This window comes from Brienomyrus brachyistius, chromosome 1 (assembly GCF_023856365.1).
Source record: "Brienomyrus brachyistius isolate T26 chromosome 1, BBRACH_0.4, whole genome shotgun sequence".
Lineage (NCBI taxonomy): Eukaryota > Metazoa > Chordata > Actinopteri > Osteoglossiformes > Mormyridae > Brienomyrus > Brienomyrus brachyistius.
In genome coordinates this window covers 34,326,310-34,350,723 of record NC_064533.1, presented here as the reverse complement: position 1 = coordinate 34,350,723, position 24,414 = coordinate 34,326,310, and the positions used below count along the sequence as shown (strand labels likewise).

Here is a 24,414-nt window from a genome sequence, read left to right as displayed (position 1 = left end):
TCACAGCCGCGTAACTGTGGAGAGTAATGGCATGTGTGTAGTGCTGAGATCTTCACAAACCTTCATACGCTGTGGAAATTATCGTAGTCTTGGCTTAACTTCTGTAGCTCTTCGAAAGGCAAACTGGGAGAAAGACACGTGGAGAAAAATAAGCAGTGTTCTGAAATTCTAATTTTAAATTGTCATAAGGACATATTTCTTCTTTCCAGTCGGGAAAGGCAATTTTTACTGGACATGTAAATTAAAGGAGTTAGCCCCTCACCAAAATGAAGCTAGCCGTTTCCCTGTCTTGCTTCGGCTTTCTTTCGACTTTAATGGTGCTTCGTGTGAGATCTTCACAGTCAGGTGAGTGACAGGTATTCAACTGTCATTACGCGAAATACATATTTACTGGCCACATTTCCTTATTTATGACGGTCTTGTGTCAACAAAGGTCCAGAGTCATTGAGTTTCCAATTTGAAAGTATAATATTCTCCAGTTAAACTCCAATTTCAACACTTTATATGCAGAGTAATTATTGTTACAAAGTTGCAGCCATCCCAAGTATTTACATATTTTATTTACTACATGTTTAAATGGTTTTGATCTTTCCACGTGTATTAATACGCGTTTCAATTCGTATGCGTGTGTTGACTGATTACGAACAGATTAATTGGGACGGTGTTTTATCGCTGTCAGGTCAGCACAGAGTGGGACTACTGAGATGCAAAAAAATAAAGATTGTCTTTACTTGTGTTATGCGGACACCGACTGTCACTATAATGTTCCCTTTTCCTTTCTTTCTGAAAATGTTATTTTATCTCTTCGACCTTATTTATTACGTCAATTATAAAAAATGTTGCCTGCTCTACTCACCAGTAAGGTATAACTCTGTGGCAGTAGTATAAAACATAAACTTGGAACACAAAAGATGCCGATCATAGCATCCCTAACACAAACGTGCAAATCGAGTTCGGTTTAATAGATATGCTGATGCATATACAAAAACCAGTAATGTTTATCGAAATTGTCATTTTCAGTTCCATCTTTATGTGATTGGTTTTAAGGTTACCTTAACTGTTAACTGCTTTAACTGTTTTTTCTGTATCGTTTATTGTATTTCATAGTGTTTAAGCCAATTACCATGATTCGTCAATTCCATTGTTCCGTTTCTTAAAAAGAGAGAACTTTTTAACCGCGAACAATAGTGTTTCTTCACCTTTCTCCTGCATATACGTTGTTAATACTTTTATGTCAAAACTGCATTTTAGCTTAGTGATCTTGCAGTTTCGAGAAATTAATGAATATCTAAATGTGCAGTTGTACTCATCCAGATCACAGCATACAGGGGTAAATATGCTACCTTTTCTTTGTAGTTCATGCTTGTTTCCATGTATTGCTGGTTTGCACTGCGTTTATATGCCCGCTTTAGCAACGCGTTGAAGCTGTATTTAAGAGGTAAGAGGTTCTCCACTTGGTGGTGATACGAGCCGGACACATGTTCAGAGATGGAATTATACACGCAGGCTCACATACAAATTGCAACATACGTCACATGCATTTGATACGCATAATAGGCTGATGTAATTTATATTTTAAACATGTTATCTTAGGAGTTTTTTTTTATAATTGTATGAATATGAATTTAGACTTTTAAATTGACCCATACAAATTCCTTCACAATTTAACATGGCAATCGTTAACACTTATTTTTTAACAATTGCCAGCCACATTACTATATAAGGCTGATCGTGTTAGATAGTTTAAGTTGTATTTGTATTAAATACAGAAATTGTATTACATATCAAGTGAGAGAATTTAAATGCGTGTTGCTACTACATTATCTCTGTTGATAAACGATTAAGGGATTAACGATGCTGGCCTTCCAGGGTACGTCTACCTCCCTGGTAACTGTCGTATGCCAAAATAAATCTTGAAACGCCAGAGGGCATTTTAGTAACTTGACTTCTGATTAAATATAGGGTGACTAGAAAATCAATGTGAGGGAGGATACTTTGAGCTACTTAAGGTTTTACAAACTACTTTAAAATTGAAAGGCTCTTGTTTTTAGGTTCTTCTTGTGCTTCGACTGGTTTGTTTCCTTGATCGAAAGACTCATACAGTTGTTTCATATTAACATATGACGCATACATGATTACAGGAGACCAATCAGCAGGCAGCAAGAGCGCAGTGCTTAAGTAACATCCAGGTCCTTTTAATTGAAATGGTAGTTTACAAACCCTGTCCTAGCTCAGTATCTGGTCATCCTAGTTAAACATGCAAGAAGTGTTTGCACAATGGGCAAGAGAAAGTAAGCACACAGGTTTGTCTTTGACATGTGACTTATTTATATCATTACCATGTTCTAAGATATGAAGTTTCTTTCTTAGCAGGGAGAAGTACTGTCACAAACAGGCTTTACTGGATGTTTTTCTTTACATTGGAGGAGAAAATGCAAGTTGAACTAAGGATCATGTGTTTTTAAATAAAATATTGGCATATCAGCACACACCTATGGCTGATTTGGTAACTTCAGATAAACTCAGCATGTTCTTGGACTGTGAGGCAAAACCAGAGTACCCAAGGGAATGACACCCTATGATGACACGGAGAGAACATGATATCTCTACACACACAGTGCCATGGTGGAGACTGAAACCCTGTTCCTAGAGATGTGAGGCAACAGTGCTGACCACCATGCCACCCTCAAAAAGAGTAAATCACATTTATTTTTACTTATTGTAATTTAAAATTGGCCAGAAGTACAACACCACAGTTGTCAGTCAACTATATAATATATGTCAAATGTATGAAACACATATGGGAATTTCAGCATGGGGGGAGACATACAGGGCCCGCAAACTAGGTGGGACCCTTGAGTGTTTGAGCTCGGATAATGGTACCTTCGCTTTTGGGGGTCATTTGGTAGAATATTTCAGGGGCCCAACCATGTCTTTTTGCGGCCTTGGCACAAGGTAAAATGTTGTCTAAAATCATCATTTATGTTAACTCTTCATTATTGGTTGTCATTTACTCAAAAGTGTTGTTTGACTAAGGGACAAGGAGTTTGACTAAGTCAAACAACACGTGTGCAATTTTTGGGTTAATTTGTCATGTACCATGGTATATGTTTTATTAACATTTCGTGAGGTGGGATGTATCCTTGATGGCTTTTTTGTTTTGTACATGAAACTGGAATCCAAAGTATGAGGAAGGGACAACCTAGAAGGGCTAAATACTCTTTCAGTTCTCATTAGGTTCTGCAATATTTTCTTTCAACTTGAGATGACTGCTGCCACTTTAGTCAAACTAAACTCATTTGAATTTATCAGCAGCTAAGTATTGTATTAATTACAAAAATGGTTAATCACAAAAATGGTTAATCACAAAAAAGGTTCAATTTTGTCAGCCATATTCTATAACTAGTTTAAATAATAGTACAATATTGAGTTAATGTTTAATATCTTATATTTTCAGCTGGGTTATCCTCCTTTTGTAGTGACAACCAGTTTGCCACAGTTTTTTACCCTTTTACTGCCGAATCGGGATGTTTATATAGTATTGTCTGTATTTTGATTGCTGTGATAGCTGTCTTGCTGCTGAAAAGCTTGGAATTTATGCTACTGGAATATCTGCATGTCCGCTTTCATGCGTGTGTCTGTTTGCACATGTTTTCTGGTGCCAGTTTGAAAAAGCCAGCGGAGATGCGTGTACAGCACTACTATCCCTGCTGTTGGGATTTCGTATGGGCAGTTAAATATGGCTGTTCTGCAGCTGTTTGCCTCATTACAGCTGTTCTGTGCTGAGGTAGGGCTATGTCCCATGTGTATTCCACACAACCATTTCAGATTCTTACATGCTTCTATTTGCAATTATTGCATCCTCTATCCTTGCTCCCCTTTAGATAACTGGGACGAAAATATAAATGCTAATTTTTTGCATATATTGTTTTGGACTTTAACTACAATACAGTTCATGTGTATTGGCATTTCTGTACATTTTTAAAGTCAATTAATGTGAATGAAATTATTTCTAAAACAAAAAACGCAAACTTATTCCTATAGCTTAAATTTTAAATTAATTAAAAGTTTTTCTAGTTGTAGGTATGCTTTGGTAACGGTTTCTTTCATTTTTTAGCTCTTTAACAGTCTTATAATTATGAAATATTTAATAATTACATTGAACCGCCCAGTATGTGCATGAATTACCAAAGCCATTTGCTGTTTAAATGCAACATAAATCTTACTGTTGGTGTTTAGAGTACGAGTTTTTCACAATACTGTCTCTGATAAAACTGTTTTCTCTGCAAGGTTCAAATTAATAAGGGTATTCTACTGCCTCTGAGGGACTCCTTCTGCCCTGTTCTGGGCTTCATTCTGACCTCCCTGTCTGGAAAAAAGACTATGGCTCTTGATTTGTGCCACTGGGATGTTTACCTTTTAACAAATCACCTACGATAAGTGTTAAAAAAGTTAGAATTCAGGTCCTTTCTACCCTTATTGTGTGTATGTGGAAGGAAGGCACTGTATGCAATTGTGGCCTAGGTACAGTATATGCAAATCTGGCAGGTATAAACTGCAGTGTTAATTATAAGTAAATATTTCTTATTATGGTACAAAATAGGAACAAGAGTCCAGGTTTGATAGATCCCTTCTTGGTAAATTTTGATTTGGTAGATATTACTCACCAGGGAGCTGAAGTTGTTTTTATGGGGTGCGGTTCAAACCCATTGTTTTACTGTGTGGCTGTGTGCCTGCAAGAGGCTTGTATGTCTTAACTAGATTATCTCATGAAACAGGTTACTTGCCTGAGAACTGCTCCTTGCATGTGTGGTACCTTTACATGCCTCTCTATATGTGTAGAATGTGTTTGTGTATCTGAACATTCAGTGTACAGTTATGTTTGTATGAATAACACACATATAAGTAACCTTATTATAAAAGTCACGCTAAAAATATAGTCCTGGCACTGTGTGATCTGAAACTGTCAATACCACAGACACACATAAAGGGCTCACACTAATCTGAAAAGCCTCTATGTTGTAGTGAAAGCAAAGAGCAGCTTGGTATCTGTACCCTGCAAATGCTTGTCTGGGCCTGACACTACACTCTGCTTTAGCTTAGTAATAAAATGTAGCTGTTTAGTAGCAGATGATTTTAGTCGCCCAGCTTACAGTTTTACACTTAGACTTATTAATAGAGCTGGAAACTAAATTACTTAACAGTTACTTAAAAATTACTTGTAAGTTCCCATTGTGAATGTGGGATTCATTTCATAAAGCGAGATTTATGCAGAGAGGCAGTCTCCCAGTTACTAGCATTTAAACAGCTTATAAGCATTCAGAGCTTTACCAAAAAAAAAAAAAACAATCACAGCCATACTGAAACTTGTTAATGGCATATGGAGATCTTCTGTTAAATGTGCTGTATTCTGTCTTTGGATTTCACATAAGGAACATAGTGTCTGTAAATTAATGAAGACGTAATTCTATATCCAGAAATGCTTATATGCATTTTTAGGATATAACTCTATGTTTTGGGAAGAAGCCAGCTCTGTAAGCATTTAGTATAAATACTCTTCTTGTTCTGGGGCAAGAACCTTTATCATCTTCGTTACATGCACATGGCTCATTGTGAAAGCTTTCTTTAAATCGTACATTTTATATCTTATTGTGGGTTTGCATTGTTTGTTTAACACTTTGATTCATAGATTTGAACTTATTGGAGTTGTTAAATGTCATGTGGCATATTTAGATGTCAGCCAAAATCTAAATTAGGTATACCTGTAAATACTCAAGACCACACCATCTGTTGTCTTTTGTTGTTGTTGTTCTTTTGGGGAGAATAGTATCTGTACTGTAAGATAATTTATTAATATTGGAGTGGCAACCAGCATCAAAATGTGAGCAGAGTCAAGCTTTCCTGTGATTGACAGCATCATTCCCATAACTGTGAACACACCAGTTTACTGATTCATCTGCTTTGAATACTTGAACTTTTTTCCTTGTCAAAGTTCTTATTTTTCTTTGAGGGAGCAACAAAGGAATGCTGTACTATGACAATGAAATTTGTCTAACCTCCACAATGGCTCATTCATCACTGAAATATAAAGAATTAAATGCAAGATAATTGTGTCAGCCACTGACAAGTCTAAGTGATTTGTTTTACTTTCCTTCTCCATGCAGAGTAAATGAATGAACAAATGAAAGAATAATCATGGCTTGGCAACTCGGGAAGACAGGCATCCTGTCACATCATAACATGCTTTGTACTAGTTGGTGATTTGATTTAATTTTGCTTATGGCATTAGATCCCTTTTTAAAATATTCATAGCTAATCTGCAGTTGCAATGTGCAATGGACTTATTCCAGCCCTGATGTTCTATGTTACAAATTGTGCTACAATAAAAATGTTCAATGCATTGTCATATGGATAGAGTTTGTGAAATAGGCTTTAACAGCATTAGTTTCCTGCATTACATTATGTCACACGCACATAAGCGATCTTTTACAGAGGGTCTTTAGGCAATTGCAAACAGGATCAATAAGTATGGTGCAAAAGATTTTCAATGTGTCACATTGACATTAGCAGCTGTTGTTACAGATGCTTAGTTGTGGACCTTGGTGCCCCACACAGCACAATGCAGAACTCAGCGACGTTGAGATATTTTGTCCTTTAATGCTCCTTTTGCACTGTTGACCTGTAATAAAGGACCCTGCACTGAATAGTGCCAGCTGTGAAGTGAGGGCAGCGAAGGTGGGAATACAAGTTCTGTGTGTGAAGAAGGAAAGGTGCACTCTGCCTGCCTGTACGTTTGCACGTGCGACTGTTGCATGGAGAGTCTCATTAATGGGCTGCCATATGATGTGGCTTTCAGCTTCCCAGTGGTAGGGGGCCATCAGAGTAACTTGCAGTGTCTGAGGTCACCTTGCAGCTGGGTAATACAAAAAATACAAGAAAGAGTAATACAGCTTTAAGGTGACTTAAAGTGCTCGCTTATCAGGGTGTATACCCTCGGCATTTAATGGCCAGACTAGGTAGAACCAGAAACACTGTGTGACATACACAGAGAAGGAAATAAAGTATTGAATACTGTTGGCATCATGCTGTATGTTAATACTTATCAGTGTGGAACAGTGGTACTTTATTCATCCCCATGAGGTAACTGTGTCCTTGCCTATTGCATCTTGATATTCATGAGATTCACACACAGATGAGAGCACGTTTGGGGTTCGCAGAGCATGGTCAGTCAGCATCCAGAACCACTGGAGCAATTGGTGTTATGGTCGGCCGTACTATGCCAGTCAACGGATTGAACTTTCCATTCAAGGAAGAGCCATACACCATCTTAAGTTTATCGACACACACTGCTATCTCAAAATGGCAACATTTTCTTGACTATACATTTAGAATTTGCACCAGTATGCTGCTGATGAGTATAGTGCTGTAGCAGGAGTTTACATTTGACAGTGACGCATCACCTACTCACTCGCTGTGAGTATGTGGGGGAACAAACTCCAGTGAAAAAGTGCTGCCACCACCACTCAGGGAGAAAAATGAACTGAAACACAATGCTCTACTAAGGGTTTAATGACCACTACTGCTGGGAGGAAGACAAGGGCCACAAGCACAGAGCCTGCTGTTCCCTTAACACTGCACTCTCCAGCTCTAATCCTTCATGTTGTGCCTCTTTGTATAGACACAATATTTCCCCTGGCAAGGTGAGACATTGTTGCTGCTGCATGATGGTTGGTAATATACACAAGGGGCAAGTGGAGAGAGAGAAAGGCAGACATTTCTGGGGATAACTCAACGGTAACTGGGAGGTTTTACTTGGCATGTGGAATCGGTGGGCAGGAAGGGACAGGAAGAGGTTCTATAGTGTGGGTGCGAGTGCCAATAGTACATTCCACTTGCAAACCCAATTTATTACTTCCCCACACCCCCAGAACTAGTGTCAGTGACAGGGACATTTTACAAGACCGTGCAACATGACGCTGAGAATGTCCTCATTTTCAAAATTGAGGAGGAGGTGTGCCTCCCCCTTGCCTCAAGGAAGTCTTGATTTTAAATGGCTATGACTGTTAACTGGGCACCCAGACTTCTGTCCATATATTATGACAGCAGAATGAACCTTTTCGCAGATATGGACCACCCACACTGTTGAATGAAAATATTTCCCTCACCATAAGAACTGGAAGTGATTCTAGAATGTTGAACAAAGAAAGTATCACCAGCAGAGTTACAACTAACTACAAGATGAGCAGTATCTTGGTAAGCATGTTAAAAATCATTGGGCTTCACTTCACCCTGAATTCTGATACCTTACAAGACAGAGCAGAACATGTGTAAAGTTTGGTTTTTTGTTTTTATGTAGGGATTTTAACTTGGCCTATTACCATGATGTAGTATGTTCCAGGCGCCCCTGGCTCCACTGGGTAAGAAGATAGAGTGGGTTCAATGTCCTTTCAGTGCCAAGCAATACTCCCTGCCTTGTTACTGTACAAACTGTTGAGTTCAACAATGGCTCTTTGCTGGTTATAAGAAAGTCCCTTAGACAAAGGGACTTTGATTGAACTGCGCCTCAAATAATGCCTAGCTGCATACAGTACAGTAACTGTTTTAAGTGCCACCCTACTTCGTAACAGACCAAACTTGTAGAATTCAAGAAAAACAACTATGCTTGAGTGACTTTTACCCCTGACTTTTACCCCTGACTTTTACCCCTGCCAAATCCTTGATTGGGAACATGGCTTGAGGATGTGCACTCTGTGTTTTGGAGAATTGTTTTTAAGTGCTTACATAGAGTTCAGTGGTTCTATGTTACTTGACAGGTAACACATAATTTAGTATTATGCTATTGCTCATATATTAATTAACCATAAACTTAAAGTTTAGGTACATACCATTCTCATGCTAATGAATGATTTATGAATCATGATGTGTTTTATCAGTCTGTTATTATATTCGTCACTGTATGTGACAAGAATGTTAATTCTTTAAACGGGGTCTATGCCGGGCTGACACACTCCAAAACACACAATTACATTAGCAACATCAATAACCATGCTGGGGAAAGCATGCCTAACACAGACTTAAATACATTGGACTAATGACAGCAACAAGAAACAGCTGGTAAACACGGGGATTCCACATGGGGTAGATGAGGGGGCGTGGCACACGTGAGGATCGGACACGCGGAGCATGACACCTTTATGAACTACTGAAGGGACATAATGGATAACACAAGTGAAATACTGGCCTCTGGGGTGGCATGGTGGTGCAGTGGTTAGCACTGTTGCCTCACTGTTGTGGGGTTTCTTCTGCATACTCTGGTTTCCTCCCACAGTCCAAAGACATGCAGAGGCTACTTGGAGTTACTAAATTGCATGTGTGAGTGAAGGGTGTGTGTGTGCCCTGTGATGGGCTGCCCCCCCCCCCCCCCCCCCCCCCCCATGACCCAGAAAGGTAAGTGGTTTGGAAAATGGATGGATGGAAATAGTGATGACTTGTTTGTTTATCATTAATGAATCGTGGCGCATCTTTTGTCTGTAGTTACTCAGTATTGGTGCCCCGTGAAGTTCAGCATAACATACTCCTAATTTAAAATAAACACTCTTCAATTTCCACTAAAATGTCGTGCAGCCTGCCAACCTTGAGGATTTTTATTTATGGCTCATATTTCATTTGCGCTCACAATTTGACCCTGGAATAAAATGTTTTATGATCAGCCATTTTTAGGTGCCCAGAATGTCAGTGTCATTTACTGGATGACGCAGCGTCTCAGTGATTTTGTATCTAAATATGCATTAATGATTGAATCCTGGAAACTTGGAAACTCTCCCCAAACTCCTATAAGGTACATGTCTTCCCATTTGTAGACATTGTATTAAGGGCACATTCCATCTCACATTTAATTATAACACTGTCTCATTTCATTTTAATGTTTTTCTTCATGATGGCAGATTTCCACTGTGACCAGTTATAGCCATATTGGTGGCAGGTAAAAGCCTGGCTGCTCCCTCAACCTTTTCTGAAATGCAGACCGTTGCTGGTCCCCTTTCATTAGCATTCAATTACCCAGGTTCTTCAATTGCAGATGTTGGAATTCTTTTAATTAGTGTAACATGGTGCTAACTGATCTGGGCACAGATTCCAGTTTCTATCAGCCTAATGGCAGCACACAAGGCAAACCTCCACGGCAGTGCAGGTTGCACTGGTGCTCTGACAAGCCAGTGTGGTGTGTGTGTGCTTGTACCAATGCCTGTGTAATACAAACAGTTTGCATCTCTGTATGGCTCTGTGCTAAGATTACAGGAATATATCGTATGGCATTGATTTATGTATATGAATGACAGAAGTTAACCATCATTCTACCACAAATGAATAATATAGTAAAATGAATAATACCACAAATGAATAATATAGTAAAAACCAAAAACATTTACTTATCAGTTTTGCTGCAGTCTATAAAATAATTTTATTATTGCAGGTAATTGTATTCATTGTATGTAGTCATTTAATTTATCATATTCAATCATGCATATGTGTGTGTGTGTGGATAAAGTGTATATTACATTGTCTTGTATTTTGTTTGGTTACTTATGGTTAAGGTTAGGGCTGGGTAGGGAATAAGGTCGTCATGTTGGGATTAGAGTTTTGCATATAGAAATGAATGGAAAGTTCCCCCAAAGATATAATTACAAGCCTGAGTGTTTGCGTATGTCGATATGATTAATACCATAGACCTTATTGTCATTTGTAATAATATTAACTAAAAACCTTTTGAAGCTGGTAATGTAGCTTTGCTTGCTTTGTCATGTCGAATAATTATTGATCATATATTTATATAAGGCAGGCAGTTTTACTGCTTGTCTGTACTTGGGTCATATCTGTGTATACATTTTTATCATTCCACATTGTCTTAGTCAGAGTTGCTTTTTCTATATACCCTTTATTCAATGTTTCTCAATAACTGAAGATTCCTCATGCTGTAAATTCTACTATAAACATTATAATAAGAATACAAATGCACAATGGACTCAATTCTTATTTTGCGTATTTATTGCAATTTACTCTCACCACTTTGATGGAGGCAAGCATGGAGGTAGACAGCTGAACCTGGAAAATCAGGCACTCAAAGGGCTAAGGTCTGATGGTCCTGCACTTTTACCTAGTTCCAGTAGTTCTTGATGTTGCTGTAGTTGTGTTGATAGATGCACCTGATCAAGTTGTTGCAGCCCTATATAATATGAGTCAGGAGACACGTACAACGGATCACTAAAGCTGTGATTCACATTTTTATTTCATTTATGTTTAATATTGAATGATTGTTTATGTTTAATATTGATTACTTTTGGAAGGAACAACACTGGGTCACACCATTTTCTTTTTTCCAATTACCCAGTATGCCATCATACTGAAAAGACAGGTATCGCAATGTGGTTTTAAGATAGTATTGCACATTTATCATGCATGACATTGTTCTATTGTAATTTCCCCTCATCGGAAAGTTTCCTGATGCTTATTTAACTTATTCCTTTTTGATTTATCTATTTGGAGTACAATAGCTTTGTTTCTGTAGTTAAATTTTTGTATAAAGCACATCTGGTTAGGATTAAAAGGTCATTTTCTTTCATGAAATTATTATTTGTTATATCATGTTTTTTGGTTCATTTAATAATAAATGATGTCTTTTCAGAGGGTAGTGCTTAGGTCAGTTATAACCATTAGAAGGACAACTTTATTTTTACCAATTTGCTTGAGTGTACATATTTATATGCACAGACGCTCCTCTACTTACGAACGACATGCGTTCCGAACGGCCATTCGTAACTTGAAATGTTCCTAAATTGTTATTCAACATCATTTTAAGGGTATACGCAAGTACAAAGAACTAGGACACTGGGAGTACGCACGCTACGCTGCTGCGTGGTGGGAGTAGCGGCCAGAAGTCGTAGGTGGGATTGGCGTGCAGGAAAAAAAATTATGCTGCGGACATGGAGCCCAAAGAACACAATTTGAACTTACAGTCCTCGTCGTTCATATGTCCGAAAGTTCGTAGGTTGAAAGTTCGTAAGTAGAGGAGCATCTGTATGGTATATTGTTTGTGTGTATATATCACAAAATGAATGAAACTGAAATGCATCCAACAGGATGGAAACTCATGGAGTCTGATCAGCAATATTTTGGTCATTAATTTGTTGCCTATCCTGTTTGTTTTCAATGAATGTATTCTGATCTCATCTCATCCATAGAAGTGAGTAAATATTAATGTAGTGTTGATGCGTGTGTGAGTAAGGTTCCTGCTGGGGACTTGGTAGGACCTTGGAGTTCAGTGCATGACTAATCCCCGCACAGGCATCTGAAAGTGATTGCCTGGCCTTGTAAACCTCTGTGTTTCCATGCCAAATAGAGGATTTCCCATAGTGACGGGGAAAGTCCCTATGTGTTTTCTGTCCAAAAATGTATAATGGTTTTTCCTTTTTATTTTTATCTTATTGTATCTAGAGTATGTAAAAAATGTAATGTATTTTAAATTTGTTTCATTAAGAGTTAGTTTGCACCATTAGCATTTGGTGGGTTTTACAGTTGTACTAAATGCGGAGACAATTTAATATTTCTGAATTCTTTCAAAATGAAAAATTCTGTGGGTTGTGTGCACACAGGTGAATTGAGGGTGTCTCCGCCTCCTGTCCTCACATCTGTGCTGCCAAGCACTGGAGTGTTAATGAATCAAATTTCAGTGGGGTGGGGGAGCTACACACGTGTAACCGTCTGCGTTCGCCCACCATCTGCCTCTCCTTTCCCTAATAGATTTAACTAGAGTAGCAAACTTGACAGAACTGCTCATTAGGGCTGTAATTCTATCGCCATTATACGAAGTGGACAGAGGCTGGATGCTAGTAGGGAATTTTGGGGGTGGGAGGGGCTGCAATCTGACATAAAGCTGCACTCATCCTTTCTTGGGGGGTGCCAGTGCCAAAGTGCCAGTTTACCCTTCTCTGAGGTCTGACACACATTTTTAACAATACATTTTATATAAGGCTCCCCAAAGGCTGCTAAGCATAACCTACTGTGGATCAAACTAATAGTCAATTGCACACTTTTTTGCTGTTTGTTTTTGCAATACTATTTCTGTGGTACTATATGATCTTTGTTATATTTACCGTTATGTGTTATTGTTTTGTGCTATTCTCCGCTTTCCTTATTGTTCCGTTTGTCCTTATTGTCAGATGCTGCTTGCAGTTATTTAATATTCTGTTAATATACTGCAGTGGACATGCAGTACCTATGATAATATTTCACGTGTCAAATTGTTGCTGACACTTGTGAACACAGTGAAATTCATATCCCACAATTGCAGAGTAATAAATGAAGTCACCAGGGGATAGTATAAAATCAGACAATTATCTGGTATTTAGAAAAATGGGTTCATATAGATGCTACTCTAATGTTCATAGTCATGGTAGCAGGATTGCTAGTTTTGGTCAACTGGAATGAGATTTTCAATCTGACACAAGTCTGCACACACATAAACATGCATTTACATGTATGTAACCGTCTTATTACCTTGTAAATAGCCAGTAGAGTTTGCAAACTACCTCAGTGCTTTGATGTAGCTAATTTAAGGTTTATAATGGATTAAAATACATTTCTCATAAGATTCCTTGCATGAGCATCTGAAAGCGTGTGTGTCATACCAGATACGTGAGAATTAGCAACCCTGTAGCATGGCTGTTTGAACGAACATGTAAATTTTCTAGGTAGATATTTGTTAGACCCGCTGTGTTGACCCATGGAAGGCCACTTCAAAAGGTTGAAGAAGAGTTACCCTTATAATACAGAAACAAAAAGGTACAGACTGAATAAGTGAATATAGGCTTAAAATAGTCATTCTTAGGGCAAGGATCATTAAAATGCGAGATACATGCGTACCATTGGTACTGGTTAATATGGAGCAGGCTAATATATTGAACAATAAAAGTGAGAAATACCAAGTTGACTGTATTGCTCACATTTTACAGAGCCCTCCTCTCACCCTAACCCACTGTGCTGTTTTAACTCATTGACAGGAGTTCTGACTAAAAGGTCTTCATTTTTTTCCTGTGGTTTGTGACAGCTGTAATTCACGTCAGCTTGAGTCTGGGGTTTTAATTCTAGCTGTGGTTGTTTGATTGCCTCAAGGATATCTTTAGAACTTTATTGCAGGGATTTATACTGATTCCAGGGAACCTGAACGAATAGGCACTTAGCTACCAGCATGCAAAGCGGTCGGAATTTGTTTTTGGTTAAGGCATTACACTTTGTTTAATTTGCTTGAGTGCCCTGTGTTTCTTGGCCTAATCAGAGGTGTGGGGTACGCAGATGCTCTTCTTTCGGGTTGTTATTTATGGTCATAATACTCCGGTCTCCCTATATCAACTGCTGCCTTTAAGGAGCATCCATTCCAGTCACAGTGAGCAGATATCAAAGAAGTGGGTTGTGTGAATCATTACAGTTAAAATAAAGCCATATGCTTGTACATGTTTTGATGCACATACATTTAAATTGATAAAAGTATTTTCAAAAAATGTACATCTGGCATCCTTTCCCTAAACTTCCTGGGATAGGGGATAGGCCCCAGGTCCCCCTGTGACCCTATACAGGATAAATTATTTGAGCTTGGATGGATGGATGGATGGATGGATGGATGGATGGATGGGTGGGTGGGAGGGTGGATTTGTGTAACTGTCTTTGTCTTTGATGTCTTTGTAAAATCATTCTGCTTTCAGGAGTTTTTATGTTCAAGTGTTTTCCCTTCTTTTTTGATTCACAGTCTGCACATAATCATATTCAGTTAAGGGGATCCCCAGCGATCCCTCACAGTTGTGTGAATTTCCTCTGTTTCACTTACCCTAGTGAAAGTAAATAAAACTAGTCCTTTGAAAGTGTGTCTTTTAGAGCAAGGGGATTCTGCTTTTCATAAAACAAGGACCCCATCCAAAAGTGCCGGTGTGTGTGTGTGTGTGTGTGTGTGTGTGTGTGTGGGGGGGGGGGGGGGGGTTCATTTGAAACAGGGGCACCGTTTGCTTGAGGATAAATGGCAGCAGTGCTTCTTAACAAGATGGCAGTACAGTGTGATGGACTTCATTGACCAGATTTCTTATGATGAAATGAAAAGACCGAGAACTTAATTCTCCAGCTTTATAAATAAAAAATCAAAGTATCAGGGTATGGTAATATTGGACAGATATTAGCAACCCTGGAGAGTAATAAAATCCATTGCAGTTGGTAATGAAACATTGCACCAAAGTCATATGAATTTTGTTATACTACAATATGATAGACTTCACTGGCTATTTTGTTAGAAAGATAGAAATATGGAAGTTAAAGCATTGTATACATTTATGAGGCCTGATACCACTCCTTCACTTTAACACGATTCCTCTCAAAATCTACTTCGTAACATTATTTTATTTTTAGAATATTTCTCTTCAAAACCTTATTTACTGTGTGACAGAGTTGATGTACTGTGGATCTCTTTTAGTCCGATGGCACTGTTTGCTATCACCATATTGCAAAACTGCTGTCACTAAACCTTATGTACTAAATACAATTCAGTACAGAAAAAGCTGAACTGGTTAATACCATAAATCAATTAAGAAATACCACTTAATTATATACAATTATATGCTTAGATTATTGATGACACTGATTGATGACTCTTTATCTGCCATTACACTTAAGGCAATGTAGATTGCAAAGTCTACAACTGTGGCCTGTATTTCATTTGTCATTGCTCTGTGTCTTTGCTGCCTTCTGCAATGTGACCCAACACGACAAGGATATCCCAGATCAGTGGATGTGGTGGATGGTCGGTGGATCAAGTATACATGTATACATGAATGTGATTTTGAAAGATAGTGACAATTTTGATGGTAATCATAGGCTGTTCCTATTAAAACCTTGTTCGTCTCTTAATGTCCAGGTGCCCAGTAGATGAGACTCGCTATTTCAGGATGAAAATTAAAAAAAAGAAAAAAAAGCACTTTTAAACAGGGATTAACTGTAACCTTTACTGACTTTCTGTTCAATACAGCCTCGCTACAGCAATCACTTTAATTACTTTAAGAACTAGTTTCGTTTCTTGCACTCTGTCCACTTAATTTTTTCCTCTTCCTAACTCCTTTTATCCTGCCATTAACTTGTCCTTGCATTCTTATACTTCCAGGATATTCCCAAGGTATTTTTCTTTCCTGTTTTTTATTACTTAAATTCCTCATTACAAAAATAAATCTGTGAAGACTTTTTTTATTGTTATTCTTATCTTTAAAAGGCTGGTCACACAGATTTACTCAAAGCAATTTGACTCAAAGCACTGTACCTAGACAAAAGGGTATAGTCCTTAAGACGCAATAATCTTCTTTATTTTTTTTTTCAAATAAATTTACCTTTTAAATAATACCTAGACCTTTCAATGCTTCATGTTTTGTTTGTTTATGCCAGTCAATTTTATCACAGTCCAACATGTAGGCTATAGCTTAGATTATTGAGCTAAATGTTGGAACAGAGATGAGTGTTGTTCTCATAGTATCCATATATTTGGAAGGTACATATGTTTCTCTGAAGAGAATGCTTTGCTAAGTACAGTACTCATGCAATGACTTTACTTGTCAGTAAACCACTAGAGAACACGTGACAGGTATCTGGGAAATATCTGTCAAGATGTCTTTGAAATCGGCTAAGTCATATGTAATACATGTCATCCATTAACCTGCTGTGTTGTATAGCTCAGTGTTTTAAATTGGTAAACTTCGTGGTGATTCTGTCCCATTTTACTGTGAAGATGCTATTAAATTTCCAGCTCGCTAAAAACCCTGGTAAGTTTCCGCACAGTCTAGTGTTTTGGCACATTTTGGTATAGGGGACTAGGTTTGCTGTCCACCTGTTATGACCACCTAATGCTTTACCCTCTGTTACTTTGATGTCAGTGAATCAATTAATTCCCTTGGTCGTAATCCATGCCTTTGAATGTCATTTAATTAAATCTATAGTGGCTTGTTTATTGAGCATAATGCTCAGTCAACCCTTGAAGCCGTTGCATTCGGAATTGTTTATTAATGGCATTGTGATTTGCTGTGTGGTCAGGGAAAACCACACATCTTCCTTCAGTGAAGGATCCCCTCTGTCAAATGATGAAAAGTGAACTAATGGTGGGAGGTCCACTGTGGCAACAACTCTTAAATACTTTAGAATTTTACGCTGAAAGCCAAGATTTGTTGTTCTAGGGTTTAGTTTTGTGCGGCAGCAAAGAGTATGACCGTACACCTCTAAGGTAAATGGTTGTAATTGTAAGCTGCTTTGGAAAGATTTGTTGTGTAGATTTGAAACATAAATTTTGTTTTGTTAGTAAACAGAATTTGTACAGTCTCATTGAGAAAAGAGACGCTTTTGTGCTGTCATTCTGTGCAAGCTATGCCACCAAACATGTTCACAGGCCTTGGCAATATTCTAATTGTGATACACAAAAAAAATAAATAAATAGGATTTACTTTTGCAAAATTTTGTATTTGTAAAATTAATTTGCTGTAATTTTAAGTAAAATGTATTAGTGTAAGAATTAAGTGCAAGATGAAACAAGCCAGTTAAACCTATATTGATGTTCTTTTCATTTACTATACAAAAAGATTTGTATTTATTTATTAAGCTCATATTTTTACAAAATATATCTTAGCTCAAACAGAAAACTATCTAATGGAAATACATTTTTTTTTATTTAATTTAATAATTTAAACTAACAAGGAAATGTCCTTTTGGCTGAACATTCTGCACAAATATAGCAGCATTCACCTTTTCTCAGTCACAAATACTACACCTACTGTACAATGTAGAGCACTTATGACATCTTGAAAGAAATGCTTCAAGAAAATAGTACAAACTTTAAATGTTTCTGTCTTCAAAATATATATATTGTCCAAAAATAGTCATGTTTTTTTCTGTAAAATCATCAACAGTAATACCAAAATGGTGTTGATAGACAGGTGATAATAGCATCTTACAGTTAACTTTATTAACGATTGTAAAAGCACAGGTGCTTAAAAATTCTGTAGCTGTCACATATTCTGTCTTGTTTTCCTATGAGATGCATACATGAGCGTGCACACACACACACACACACAGGTTTGTAATTATATCTTTGGGGGGACTCTACATTAATTTCTTTGCGGAAAACTCTAATCCCAACATGAATACCTTAACCCCTACTCAGCCCTAACCTTAACATTAAATAACCAAACAAGAGACCTTTATTTTTAGTTTTTTGATTACATTCACAGATCTTTGTGGGTACCTGAAAAATGTTCCCAACATCAAAAACAGGTTTTTATGACATTGTGGGGGATATTTGGTTCCCACAATGTGATAAACCTAATCACATGCATGCACGCAGAGAGAGAGAGACAGACAAACACACACACGTACACAGGCATGAGAGAAAAGCTTGTGGACAAAGTGCAGGGTCAGGCTTTTTTCTGGAGCACCTGGAGCAGTTCGTGGGGTTAAGGACCTTGCTCAAGGGCCCTAAAGTGATATGATTACTGTGCTGGCCAAGGGATATGAACCGGGAACTGTCAGGACAAGGGCACAGACTCCTAACCCAAAGAACCACAGTCTGCTCTAAAATACAAACTGTACGAACAGAAGCTTGCTCAGAGCCAGGGGCAAGATTCAGGCCAATGGTCTTGGGGGCATAAGGCCACAGTGCTACATGCTGAGGCACCACCCTACCTATAGAAGTATGCAGTTTATTCTGCAAAGCTGGCATTTTCAGCATCATCTTCGTTGAGTCTAGCTCAAGGAAAAAATGAAGTTTTTTAAAATTAAATTAAAAGTTCAGAATACTTCAAAAGGACACAGGCGACTTAGATTCAAGCTTGAACAAGCCCTACGTGCATGCCCTGGCAACATTCTTGCAGCCTACCAATACTCTGCCCTTGATAACAAAGAAGACTTTAGTGGGATTGCTGACAGCCGGACTCATTGCAGTGATCTTCTGAAACATAGATGAAGCATGTTGAGCATAGTTGTTTTTATATAATCCTTGCTGACATCGTGCAGCAAGTTCATATCAAATACACAGCAAAATTAGTCTACTAAACATAGTTTTAAACACCAGGAATGTATTTTGGTTTAAACAAGACGGGGCCCAGGAGGTTCTAACATGGCAGATTTTTAGATGCAAAAGCTCATTTACCTACCATTTAGTTCTTTCTATTGGATATGGTAATTTCCCTCTTCTGTTTTGGTGTTCAAAACAAAAATCATGAACTGAGCATGACGTGTATTGGGTACCCTTGTTTTTTGTACAATTAACTGCAGTTGTATATTTAATAGGGCTCGGACTTTATCGCGTTAATTTTGATTAATTAATTACGGAAAAAATAACTAATTAAAAAAAAAACGTATTTTATTTGTACTATGCTAATGTGAGCGCGCAGTTTTTAGCTTGACAGATAGCCAACAGCTAGGCTCCTCCAATAAAAATCCGGGAAGCAAATCTTGCAGTTTGAGATGTTTGCTAAAAGTGGTATTGTGAAACTGAACACATAATACATATATTACAACTCAAACAATACACAATAAATACTTAGCACTTACAAGCGGTTAAATTAGCTAGCGACTAGCGGGATGCTAATATAACATTGTAAATCGCATTGGATTAGCACTTCTAGTGTTTATATTACCCTTTTCACAGATTAACCAATTAACATCTTATCAGGTAAGTATTTAAGGTAAGTAATTATGCCATATTAGATAGTAGACTTAGTACTTTATTTTGAACTGTTGGTCTGTTTATTTTTGGCCAGGAATACTTTGGAATACTGAATTTTTAATGAAATGGGATTGTTTGGTTTTTCTTGTTTTCCGTACACGATGTTTGAAATATGGGAGCAGTTGTCAATCAGTACTTTGGCATTTTTTATCAGAATTTCCAGTGTTCTGAAAACAGTTTGCACTGTGTTTTCTGCAGTCATCTATTGGTCTGTGTAGTAGACTGATGGGAAAGCAAACAAGATTTTAAGCTTAAGCTTATGTATATTGATTAATTCATCAACCAAACTTAAATATTAAACATGCTGAGGCTGATTGGAGTTGCTAAATTGCCCATAGGTGTGTATGTGTGAGTGAATGGTGTGTGAGTGTGCCCTGCGATGGGCTGGCCCCCCATCCTGGGTTGTTCCCTGCCTCATGCCCATTGCTTCCGGGATAGGCTCCGGACCCCCCGCGATGCAGTAGGATAAGCGGTTTGGAAAATGGATGGATGGATGGAGTTCCACCCCTAATATTTAGCTGTTACAGTTAAGTAAAGTTAGCTTTGATACACTAAGGACAGATAAGTCCCAAGGTATAGAGGTATCTTTCCGTCTCTGTGGCATTGCTTACCGCCTCTTCCTCAGTTGCTGATACTGAAACATTAGTCCATGCTTTCATCACTGATGATTGACCTCACTTCTAAGTATCTCCGCAGATACAATACGTTAAAAATTCTGCTGCCAGATAGCTGACGTACTAAAAATCCACCCACATTACCCTGTTCTTCATGATTTACATTGACTGACAGTTACTTTCAAAATCAAATATAAAGTAACACTTGACTACAAAGCCCTTCATGGACTCGCCCCTTCATAACTGTCTTACCGTCTTCCCTATAAGCAGGCTCAAACATTAAGAACATTAAGGCTCCAATTTCCTCATGGTATCTAGCTTAATGTGTGGGGGGGGGGGGGGGGGGGGAGTGATTCAGGGGTTTAGTAAATGTGTCAAAATATAAACCCATGGTTTTTACACATTTTTACAAGTTATCAGAATTCCCTTGTACCCTGCTACAGGCTTACTATACAGTTCTGCATGTACGTTTTCCTCTGAAAATTAGTTTAGTTTTTTAGTAACTAAATAGAAAACACTAGATGCAGTGATTGGCTTGATCAAAGTGTTGCCAGTATAGCAAATTATTCTCTGCAATTAAATATTAAAAAGCAAGATTTAGATCTCAGTAGTCTAAATGTTTTGTATTGACTGGCACTATTAGTATTGAAGTACAGGCATAATTCATAATTATTTATTCAATAAATTTGTTTTTACCTTCTGTCCACTTTTAGTAAACAGTGTCACTATTTAATTAACTACAAAATGATGGGAGCTGTGTTTAAAAAAATCATTTGAAAGAAGTTGTCTGGAATTAGTCAAATAGACAGCTATGCCAGTATAACTTTTTCACTATTTCTCCCAAAACACGTCTGAGCTTTAGAGCTGGGGGATTTATCCTTTGGATTGAGTTTTGAAGTGAACTTATTTCTTTTATCAAAAGAAGTTTATTTTAATTAGCCTGCATAACTATCCTGGTATTCGCTCGTTGCTCTAGACAGGTTATGTGAAATACTTTTATGCCTCTCAGGAGGAAGTATTATTTAATGAGCCTTCAAATTACATTACACTATTGAATCAAATTCACTGTTAATTAAATATTGAAAATAGAGTATGGTGACCGAACTTCATGACCATATAGAGCTTGTAGCTGATTTTGATAAGTTTGGCAAGTTCTTCACTGTTGTATACTGGGGGGATGGGGGATAATGTCTAGGCAAAGATGGCTGATAGACTGAACAAGCTTTAGAGGAAGGCTAGATGTGTTATAGGACAAAGTCTAGACTCCTTAGAAGTGATGGTGGAGGGGGAATGGTGTTTAAACTGTACCCTATATCTGAAAAAAGAAGCCCATCCTGTCTAAAGAGAGCTGATTGAAAATGAGGAGAACCTTCATTCCCGAGTCATCTTATCCTACCTCATCTTATGCCATCTTATGTTGTGTCTTGTATCTTCTCGGTTTGCAAATTTATGAAACACTTTGTATAACTTTTTGCTTTTACTGATAGATAGATAGATAGATAGATAGATAGATAGATAGATAGATAGATAGATATGGTTCCATTCAATGCTATGTAATTATTTTTCAAGGGCAATGGGATTGGTTCTTGTAATTCAGTTATTGTCTCACACAATAACGTTTACAGTTTTCCTCGACTGATAAACCATTTAATGAATTGCGCGATCCACTTAATCTTAGCACAACAGAAAATCTTTTCTTGCAGATGTGTTAACTTATTGCTTTTACTCATTTTTACATGCAGTTTAAAAACAATTAACAAATATGTCACAGAAAAATACAAAACTTAAAAAATACACTGGAAAACTGGACCAGGCATAATGGAATCACTCTGGGAAAATCAATTATAGTACATTTAACCAACACTCTTATCCAACTTACAGTACAGGGAAGAGTTAGAATTTTATGTGCTCTCAGGGATTTTAACCTTAGCATAATGTTCTACTTGTTGGAAGCTATAGTTGTTTTCTCATAAATATAAATCCCAAAAGGTTCATGGGAGAAACGGCATGTGCATCAGTCTTATCCATCCATAAAAGATATAAAACAGCATTGGTTGCTATCTAAAGTGGTCAGATGACTGCTGTTACAATGCCAGCGGTGCTAAGATGTGGCTGGTGTCCATTGTCATACACAAACCACTGGCCCTTGTGACACAGGCCAATGGTGAACTGTATAAAACATCAGTCCTAGCAGTAGAGAGTGGGCTGTTCAGGTCTTGCATGTCTCAGTTGGTCATAACTATGGACAGTGTTGCTCTCTATTAGGCTCAACTTTGTCAATTAGTGGTTTTTAGTGCATTTGCATATTTTGGTGCAGTTTCTCCCTGCCCATTCTCCTCTTTTGAATCCAGTTGAGGAATTCATATCCGCTTGGAAAGTGCATGATGAAAAGGGTATTATCACCAGCCCTATAATCAAATGTCTCTGCACAGAAGACTGCCAGGAATGAATATGCCATGCAAGATGATATTTCCCTAAAGGAATTGTAAGGGAAGACATCCAGTGTGACGCTGATGAGAATAAGATGCCTCGTTGTAAGGATCAAATACAAATTCAGTCAGTATTTGCTTAAGACAATGGAAAAAAACTAAATAAATATTTTAGTTTTGGGTGTGAAAAGCTTTTTTTAAGTCGGGGGGGGGGGGGTACACATTAGAGCTGTTGCATAATGGGAACAGATCGACTTGAATACAAGAGAAAATGTTTGGAAACTTCCTTACTGCATTGTAAAAAATACAGAATGGTATTCACGAAAAGAATTGCAGGATTGCAGAATGCAAAAGTGCAGTGGGGTTGGTTATCTCTAGTGCAGTGGGGTTGGTTATCTCTATTGCAGTGGGGTTGGATATCTCTAGTGCAGTGGGATTGGTTATCTCTAGTATACCCACCGAAGGAGTTTATAATCCAAGCTGTATGTTTCAGTGCACATAGAAAGCATGTAACACTGAAGCATGTAATGGCTGAACAGGTTCAAACTGAAATGCAGCAATTGTTTAGTGATGGAGTGAAATTTACTTTATCACAAATTGTATTACACCTATTGTTTGATAGCAAAATTTGCTTTTGTGGCATGTAATGTTTTGTAAGGTTTAGAGCATTTTAGAGCAGTTTGGCAATCTGACTTCTGTTTTGGACTTTGCATTCATTGTTTTGAAACTGTGACTTCTGAATGGATAAAACTGTTTAAGTAAATGGGAGAAACAGAGAAAACACAGACTTTACAGCTATCTGACGGCAAATAATGCTCGACATTTGTTTTGTTGAAATGCATTTTAGCAGTTTTTAAATATAAATCTAGTGTTTTTATGGGCAAAATATTTTTACAGAAATATTTTCTTTCTATGAAATCCAAATTATATTTTGTTCAGGAAAAAAAGCATGCTTTTACACCCATATTGCCTATAGGAATAAGAAGATATTGCTGCTTTTCTTAATTGTTTAAACACATTTTCTGAAACATTGTTAACATTTCCAAAACTTTAAGTGTAGTCACCATATCAATTTATTACTGTGCTGCATAAATTGCGTCAATAGTTGATTTTTGTGTGAACACAATGAGAAATGCTTGTAATATTGTGAATAGATAATAATAAATTTTTATACTGAGTTTTAAGCATAGTATTTAAAGAACAATGACTCAATTATTTTGCTTTAAGCAATTATGATAAATTGTAACTCTCAAAGACGGCAAAAACACATGGCTCTATGTGTGTTTCATGACCAGACAAGCATCAAAAAATGAAGTAAGAAACGTTCAGTCCCTCTTTCTCAACTGTTCAAATTATGTGAGTGACATACTAACACATACACATAACAAAAACAACAACATGGCTTCTCAGTTAAATGAGCTGTGGAAGCCAAGCTGTTCAAAATAGCAGCAGCCTCCTGTTGAACATAGCATGAACAGGACCTAAAATAGCAATTCTGACACAGCATGAGACTCATGACGCATTCTTGGCTGGTAGGCTTCTAGAACCATTTTGTCATTTTATTAGACAGTCTACTTTT

At 37.6% G+C, this 24,414-nt stretch overlaps 1 protein-coding gene across 2 annotated transcripts in view; it reads left to right on the top strand.

Moving 5' to 3' along the window:
• Positions 1–24,414, top strand: part of LOC125732896 (receptor tyrosine-protein kinase erbB-4-like) — a 174,124-nt gene continuing 149,710 nt past the window's right edge. The window contains exon 1 of one of the 2 annotated variants that reach the window (XM_049005999.1): positions 1–345. In XM_049005999.1, coding sequence (XP_048861956.1) covers positions 267–345 — 79 coding nt within the window. In that variant the 5' untranslated portion in view covers positions 1–266. The remainder of the gene's footprint in view (positions 346–24,414) is intronic. The other variant, XM_049005998.1, reaches the window with a different exon arrangement.